This window comes from Siniperca chuatsi, linkage group LG24, assembly GCF_020085105.1.
Source record: "Siniperca chuatsi isolate FFG_IHB_CAS linkage group LG24, ASM2008510v1, whole genome shotgun sequence".
Lineage (NCBI taxonomy): Eukaryota > Metazoa > Chordata > Actinopteri > Centrarchiformes > Sinipercidae > Siniperca > Siniperca chuatsi.
The window spans coordinates 1,165,928-1,174,633 of record NC_058065.1 but is presented as its reverse complement, the minus strand read 5'-3'; the positions used below and the strand labels follow the sequence as shown (position 1 = coordinate 1,174,633).

Sequence of the window (8,706 nt, the reverse complement as noted above, 5' to 3'; positions counted from 1 at the left end):
GATAGAGACCAAACTGTATTTTTCACGGAGCCAAAGTGTCCAAATGTCCAGACAGACCTGTCTGAAGAGACTCTGCGCTGTTCGCTTTATTTGAAAATGTTTAGCATCTGAATTATCTCCCGGCGTCCTACGGAGCTAATGGAGTTAGCTTAGCTTAGCTTGCTAGCAGGAAGTAGACGGACGCGAACGTGATGTAACTTAGCAACACAGCGCGCATCAGAGTGAGCAGACAGTTTTTAACGGAGTGAGTCTGGAGGAAAAGCTGCTGTGAAGCTGTGAAAATGTTTAAAATCCAGAACGAGGAGGAACTTTGTGGACAACGCAAACTACTGGACGCTGTTTTCCAGCCTGAAGTCCGGCTGCACAGAGCAGGTTTGTGCACTTTACTTGTTGTTTCACTTTAAACTGCTGGGAAACCAGCTGCGGGGGAAGAAGTGTTCACATCCTTTACTGCAGTAAAAGTCCTGACACCACTGAAAATACTCCACTGCAAGTAAAAGTCTGAAGTATTATCAGCAACAGGAACTTAAAGTGTGACAGTGAGAGTCGTCCCTGTGCAGTAAAACGCTTCCTGTCAGTGTTTTATTATTAGATGAAAAACTGTGATCTGAGAAGTAACTAAAGCACCTTCTCAGACAGATGTGCAGTCCGCCCTGAGTGGGGCTGCAGATGGTGAAGGAAAGGAGTTTCTGTGAAGGACTTGTGTCCTGAGGGAGTCACACAGGGATGGGGGCGGAGTCTGGGTACTTCCTGTAATCCACAACCATCTCCACTGTGTTAAGAGCGTTGTTCTGACTGCAGCAGGTGGTCAATCTCCCACCGGTAGGCGGACTCATCCCCCATCAGAGATGAACCCAATGAACACCATCTCCTCCTGTATCTATTTAGGTGGGGGTCTCTTTGCACAGTGTAGTCTAATCATTTTCTTGGTTTTTGTATATGCTGGTTTCTCATGATATTTGCTTTACATAGCTCCTGCCCTAAATTAATGGGGGTGAGAAGTTGTCAAAAAGATGCAAAATCATGTTTAGTTACAGTCCAGGTGGGGGGGTCTCAGGCAACCGCATGAAGCGCCTCACGGACCAGACAGAGGGGTCTTAACAGTAAGAAACAAAGAGTGGCAATACAAGAAATTAAACTTTGTATTGCTGAAAGAATACAAGCATGGGGAAGGGAGGATTATCTCTGTGGAGGCCATAATTAATGGGGATCTATCTCTGTAATATATATCCCCCCCAATCAGGAGGATGCAGATTTTTTTTCCATAAAGTTCATTAGATTGTCGGGGCTATTGAGAATGGGCATATAATACTGGGCTGATAACCTCAGAAGAGTTCTTCACTTGATGTGGATAAGTAGGGAGGATGATGGCTTTCGACCAGGTGGAGTGTTGTTTTTTTTTGCATACTATGAAAAGTTTTTGGTTTTGGAGCTGGGTTTTTAAATTGGATTAGAGTGATATACGCAGACCCGCAGGCATCAGATCATCATAATCATTTGAGCCGGAGGAAGAGAGCACAAGCTGTTTCTTTATGCAGATGACATCCTCATATTGTTGGGTTTATTCTAAACATATTCAAAGCTATCGGGTTACAAAATTAATTGGCTTGGCGGATAAGAGGGAGTTTTGCATGTATACAAATAAGGAGCTGCAGAAAGAGTCTGGGGGTTGTACTAAGTAAAAAGAACAAACTATTATCATATTTTAATTTGCCTGGGAGTGCACAGTCAGCTTCAGTCTTTTTATAAAACAATGGCAAACACGATGTACGATAATTGTGAAAATAAGGGAAAGAGATCTGAATTCAAACATGGAAGCGGAAAATGCAAAAACACAGTGATGCAGTTAGAGACGCAGTGGGTAAATTGACACATTACTACTACTACTAAACTTGGGACTCATCGATGATAATTATTGTTGGAGAAAAACTGAAACAGGTACTTTTATTCATTTAATGTGGGAATATTCTTTTGTTTCTCCTTTTTGGGAACAAGTAATTAAAAGTATTGACGAGTGGTTGCACAGACTAATAATTAAAGGAAAGTTTCATGAAGTTTGGTCTAAGTTTCTAAGGTATATAATGGAAGAAACCTAATAGGAAGTACTGATTTCACTTATTGACACATGTTGCCCTCTTATTCTCTATTTTTTTACTTGTCTCTACAGCTTATTGTCTGTCTGTTACAGTAGTAACTAATACTAAATACTATATAATACTAATACTAAACAATTGTAGCTAATTGTGTGTGTCCAGATTTAGTTTGTATTTTATTTTGTTCTTCTGCTACTTATTTTCCACTGATTTACTGTAGCAACTTGTCCTGTGTGTCATTTTTATATTGACAAAAGTTAATAAAAACTTGAAAAAAATGCAGGTGATTGGCTGTCTTAACGTTACCAGTCGTAGAGGCATGCAGGAAAAACACTACGTTATGCCCAGAGACTGTTTTTTAACGTTCCTTTTGACAGTTATTTATATATTTTATATAGTTAAATACTGTACAGATATTCCATCACTTTCTTCATTTTAGTCAGGTTATAGGAGTAAAGTGCGCAAATTAAAAACAGTTTCTCCAGCTGTTCCCAGGTCTTTGAACAGCTTCCTCCTTTTGAAGTGAGTAATGTGTATTGAATTTTATTTTTGTTAACTTAAATCCATTTTGAGTTGGTATAGAAAAAAGTAACATTCAGGAACCGGTATGGAAGTCATTTAGTCAACTAGCCAAAGCAGGTGGAGGAAGGCATTTCGTGCCGAAACCTCTATTCCTTTGTTTGGAACTTCTGAGATGGCTGTTCGGGTTTTCTGACTAGTGAATTTAAGATTTTACGCACAAAAGTCACACTTCAGTAGATCACTGTGGTCACACAATAGTGATTCAAGACAGAAAATGGCATAGTGGTTATATAAACATTCAGAAATACACATAAATTAACCAACACCTATTTCAGCAAACCATTCAATCTTTTAACATGAGATTGAAGTTTAATTTAAGTGAAAATAATAGGGGCGTGACGAATCAGGGAAGGTAAATGTTAACAGGAAACGACTTTTTTTTTTTCTGAAACGTGTGTCTGTATTTCATTATTCTCCACAGACATCCATCTGCTGTTGGTGAGTAAAGAAGAGGATCCCCCTGAGCAGCAGGACTGGAACCTCAGTCTGGACCAGGAGGACCCACCAGAGCCCCCACACATTAAAGAGGAACCAGAGGAACTCTGGATCAACCAGGAGGGAGAGCAGCTTCGAGGGCTGGAGGAGGCCGATATCACCAAGTTCACATTCACTCCTGTCCCTGTGAAGAGTGAAGAAGACGATGAAGAGAAACCTCAGCCCTCACAGCTTCATCTAAGACTAACTGAACAGATGAAAACAGAAGCTGATGGAGAGGACTGTGGAGGACCAGAACCAGCCAGGAACTCAGATCCAGATACACATTTACAACCAGCTACTCATGACAAGACGTCAGACTCCTCTGAACCTGAGATTGATGACAGTTGTGATTGGGAGGAGACCAGGGAACCTCAGTCAGGTTTAAACCCTCTGCAAAATAACAGTGGTGAGAAATCATTTAGCTGCTCTGAGTGCGGTAAACAATTCAGTCATAAATCAAGTCTGAAGAGACACACGAGAAGTCACACAGGAGAGAAACCATTTAGTTGTTCTGTCTGTGGTAAAGGATTCAGACAAAAGGAACATCTGAGACAACACATGAGAAGCCACACGGGAGAGAAACCATTTAGTTGCTCAGTTTGCAGTCAACGATTTAGACGAAAGGCAGGTCTGACACACCACATGACACTCCACACGAGAGAGAAAGGATACAGCTGCAGTGTGTGTGACAGAGGATTCACTCGGCTTTATCAGCTTAAAAACCACCAGCGTGTTGGTTGTCAGTCCTTAAAGTGTCATCAAAGCACAACTGAAGAGAACAGAAATGTAGAGCATTTGAAAAGAGAAGCTGATGGAGAGGACTGTGGAGGACCAGAACCAGCCAGGATCTCAGATCCAGATAGACATTTACAACCAGCTACTCATGACAAGACGTCACACTCCTCTGAACCTGAGACTGATGACAGTTGTGATTGGGAGGAGACCAGGGAACCTCAGTCAGGTTTAAACAATGAAGTACCTGTAATTGATCAGGAATGTAATACTGGAAAAACATCAAGTAGCTCCTCTGAATGTGCTACAAGCTTTGGCCACAAGGAACATCTGCAGGAACAAGATGGACTCCAACCAGGAGAGAAACCATTTAGTTGTTCAGTTTGTAAAAAAACTTTTCTACGGAGAGATAGTGTTGTGAGACACATGAAAATCCACACAGGAGAAAAACCATTTACCTGCTCAGTTTGTGGTAAAAGATTTTCTGTGAAGAACTACTTAACAACTCATATGAGACTTCATTCAGAAGAAAGACGTTTCAGTTGCTCAGTTTGTAAAAAAAAATTTCAACGGAGAGCAGATGTTGTGAGGCATATGGGAGTCCACACAGGGGAGAAACCCTTTAGTTGTTCTGTCTGTGGTAGAGGATTTGCACAGAGCTCAACCTTGACCGCACACTTGAGAGTTCATACAGGAGAGAAACCTTTCAGCTGCTCAGTTTGTAAAACAAGTTTCAGTCGCAGAGGCCATTTGTCGAGACACATGAGAATGCATACTGGGGATAAACCATTTAATTCTTCAATTTGTAGCAAAACATTTGCACAAAAGAGAGAATACATGAGAATCCACAAATTGGAGAAACCCTTCAGTTGTTCTGTTTGCGGTAGAGGATTTGCACAAAGCTCAACCTTGACTTCACACTTGAGAGTTCATACAGGAGAAAAACCTTTCAGCTGCTCAGTTTGTAAAACAAGTTTCAGGGACCGAAGGTGTTTGTCCAGACACATGAGAATCCACACAGGGGAGAAACCATTTATTTGTTCAGTTTGTGGTAAAACATTTTCGCGAAAGGGATATCTTAGAGATCACTTGACTGTCCACACAGGGGAGAAACCATTTAGTTGTTCAGTTTGCGGTAAAACATTTGTACAAAAGAGACATATGAGAGAACATTTGACTGTCCACACTGGAAAGAAACCATTTAGTTGCAGTGTTTGTGATAAAAGATTCACTCGGCTTGCTAAAATGAAAACCCACAAGTGTGCTGGTGAGAGCAGAGGAAGTAAATGAAGCTGCAGAGATGCTTGTTGAACCGATTCCTTCCAGCACGATTGAAGTACTGAGGGCAAGACTTGGCTCAATTACCTCACAATTACACCATTTATTTCTAATTTAATGGACTCTCCTGGTCTTGAATTGATCTCATTATGTGTAAAACATGAACAGTTGATTCTTAAACTGCTCATACTGTATTTTTTTTTTTTTCAGTCAAATCACAAGTCTTGAGACAAACTTTGATTTGACACAGTTGGACGGCTGATGTGTTGGATTTACCCAGTTGCCTTTAAAGCAGAGCTTCAGATGTTTCCGGCCTGTTTCCGTACAGTACTCAGATGCCATATGTGTGTTGAGAGAGTTGTTGGTTGCTGTAATCGTTCTTCAACTGGGTATCTTCGTCCCGGGACTCGTGTGGATGTTTATTGCGGTTGTTTTGCACTTGATGTGTCTAACGCAGACTGCTGAAGCCTCAGATTAATGTCCCCTGAACTTCACAATGCATTTGTTCCAGGTACCATCTGGTCTGTTTGGATCGGGTCATGACATTGATTTACCTGTGGTCTGTTTTAGACCGGGTCCAGACTTTTGGACCTATGAAGACCTCTTCAGACTCTCTTCATGTGTCTTTATTTCCCTCCTGATTCAGGAGGGTTTCATGTCCATCACAGTCTGTCCCAGTCTTCCTGCCTCTCTAGTTTTATACTTCAGAGTGAAGCTTTAAAGCCTCATTTCAACACTGCTGAACATAAGAATATTTTTACTTGTTTCAGGTATTTTCTAAAATCAAGTGTTATTTTTCTTGATTTCAGCGAAGCGACCTGCCGTCTTCTGTCTTGTTTCAGGATAAAGATTCATTTTGAGAAGATTTTTGAAACAAGTTATTTTTTTACTGGAAACTGGTTATAATATTCTCACGGCTGAAACTTATGTTTTCATTTGTTTTAAGAAAATGTTCTTAGAAGCTCAATAACAGGAATAAATGACTAAATACAATATAATTTTTTTTATGATTTCCAGTTGATTTATGAAATGAATCCATTGTAAACTTTTTGTAAACCATTAGAAGTTACTAATAAAAATGTGTTAATGCTTTAATAAGTGTGTTGATTTATCATTTGGAAAACCAAATAGTTATGGAACAATAAGTCATTTATAGTTTTGGGCAATTTAGCAGAGTTTCAGGAGCAGGAACGCACCTCAGTCACACCACTTCCGGCATTCCCATATACACCGTCCTAACCCATGTCCTCTCTTTTGCTCTCATATTCTGTGCCCCGCCCTCCCACCTCTTCCTTTCTCCTATTTTCCCCCTTCTTCCTACTCTTCGTAGGGTCCTGGGGGGTCCGTTGTGCCCGGGTGCAACAGCGGATTCTCCACTTAAACTTCCCCAAATGCAGCAACAGACCAAAGAACTATAAGAGTTCAAGTTAATAAATCATTTAAACGCATCTGTTGATGTTGTGGTCCTTGCTAGTGAATCATATGTAGCATTAAATGTAAATGACTGTAAATAATCATTATGCAGGAAGTGAAGTCAAATACTTGCAAAAGTACTGGAACCTAAAACAAAGCAGTTTCTGGCTTGTTTCATGTGTTTCTGATGATGACAAAACAGGTCGTAGTCCACCATGATGATCATGTTCATAAACTCATCCAATTGTATCTATAGTGACATAATAAACGGGTGAATGAAAAAACTTATGTAGGAAATGTTTGTGCGATTATGCTGATGTTCAGTAACTCAGGGTGTTGGTGGACTGCTTGGAGGTTTTGTGGATTTTTTATGGATTTGACGAGGAAGAAGAAATAAAAAGACAATGGTTCTTTTGCATTGATTTGAACTGTCCATCGTGAGTCTCACAATGTTATGGTACTCTTTAAAAAACAGACTGACTAAATAGTAGAAGGTGTTAGATGACGATGGACGCCCAGCAGATTAACAGTAAAAAATAGTGATGGGTTGTGTTATTTACCATGTTTGAAAAGTTGCTTGTGGCAGGTTTGTTCCAACAGTCCAGTGATAATGATCCAATAATATTTATGAGAAGAAACTTGAAACCAATAAAGCTGATGAAAAACATCTTCCTGTGCAAGAACAAAGTCCCTTCATATCCTCTGTTATAAGAGTAGCATAGCTCCTTTTTGTGTAAGTTACAGTTTGTCAGTGAACAAAGGCGGCAGCTTCTCAAAACCAACGTAAAGCTCCCATGTGGTGTTTTCCAACTGGTGGAATAGCGTCGCGATGACCTCTGCCTACGGCGAGGCGGTCCTATCTGCAGTGGAAAATGAAGTAGAGGTACCAAAAGCGAGTAGAGTCTAGCCGCACCATGCAGTGGAAATACGGCGTAAGAAACGGAGCTCCAGTGTCTCCAACCCAACAGCTCAGTTTGATGAAGGACTGTTGAGAACTTTTTACGTCTTCGATTCTCAAGTTGTTACATTTTGAAGTCTAAACGAAAGTCCAAGTATCTAAAGAAATACCTCACACTGTTTGAGGGCTCCTTAGAAGTTTTGAGGTTGTGGGTTTGATCCTCGCCCGTTCTGTGAATTTTGAAGGCTGGTGTCCAAAGAAAAAAGTGAAAACCTCAGAGAAACAGTTCAACTGTCTGATCCAGTTGCTCAGGGCGATAGAGGACTGCTTGGAGGATCTGAGGCTGTCTGTTTGATCCTCATCAAGGCTCAGAGGTGAGATGAGGATCTCTAACTGTCCATGACTCTTCTCCATGTCAGAGCTCAGCACTCAGATCACTGCGCCATCATTATTCACACTCAAAGCTCTGTGTGTGTTGTGTTCAAGGCCAGAGCGGCTGAGACCAGACTCTGCTGGACTGGACCTGGACCTGAGCCTGAGCCCAGCTGTTTTATGAATAGTTCTGTGACAAGACAACTTTTGTTTTCAATCATTGATATGACATGTTTGTGTTTTACGGGGACATCTAGTGGCCAAAAGTGGTCAAAGCACTAACTGAATGCCTGTAAGTTCAACGTTACATGACATAAGGTGAAGTTCGTTTTTTTTGTGACACCCAGAGCCCTTCATCACCACATCCTCATCATATGTAACAAAGTGAGGAGGAAGAGCAGAGGAGGAGCAGCAGAGAGGCATTTCTGAAGATCACACTGCACTTCCTGAGGAGAATGAAGCAGGAGGAGCTGGCTGACCGTCTGCAGAGCAGTAAGAGGATTTCTCTAAAGATTCAACATGCTGGATAAATGGGCCATTTACCGATGTCTCAAGAGATGGAGGGAAATATGCAGGATCACCAATCTTATTAGAATCCATCCTGATGGGAACATGAACATCTGAACCAAATTTCATGACAATCCATCCAGTAGTTGTTGAGATATTTCAGTCTGGACCAAAGTCAAGGACCGACTGACAGACCCACATCACGCTGCTAGCACGGCTAAAAACATTAACATGTGTTTATGAAGAGTGAAGCTTTTGAGCAGAGTGCTGTGTGCACTCACTAAAGAAACATGTGACTTCACAGTGGTTTATCAAAGTAGCAGACAGAGGAAACTAGTCTGCTCTTTAGCTGCA

The 8,706-nt window shown here is 41.1% G+C and overlaps 3 protein-coding genes across 5 annotated transcripts in view; 2 read left to right on the top strand and 1 right to left on the bottom strand.

Moving 5' to 3' along the window:
• Positions 1-5,378, top strand: part of LOC122871919 (zinc finger protein OZF-like) — a 38,475-nt gene extending 33,097 nt beyond the window's left edge. Inside the window, exons 1-2 of one of the 2 annotated variants that reach the window (XM_044187533.1) lie at positions 233-372; positions 3,097-5,378. In XM_044187533.1, coding sequence (XP_044043468.1) covers positions 282-372; positions 3,097-5,174 — 2,169 coding nt within the window. In that variant the 5' untranslated portion in view covers positions 233-281 and the 3' untranslated portion in view covers positions 5,175-5,378. Of the gene's footprint in view, positions 1-232; positions 373-3,096 lie in introns of those variants that run through there. The other variant, XM_044187534.1, reaches the window with a different exon arrangement.
• LOC122871885 (NACHT, LRR and PYD domains-containing protein 12-like) overlaps positions 1-8,706 on the bottom strand; it is a 232,788-nt gene that overhangs the window by 104,990 nt on the left and 119,092 nt on the right.
• LOC122871920 (gastrula zinc finger protein XlCGF57.1-like) overlaps positions 1-8,706 on the top strand; it is a 133,924-nt gene that overhangs the window by 75,141 nt on the left and 50,077 nt on the right. The window lies entirely within an intron of this gene.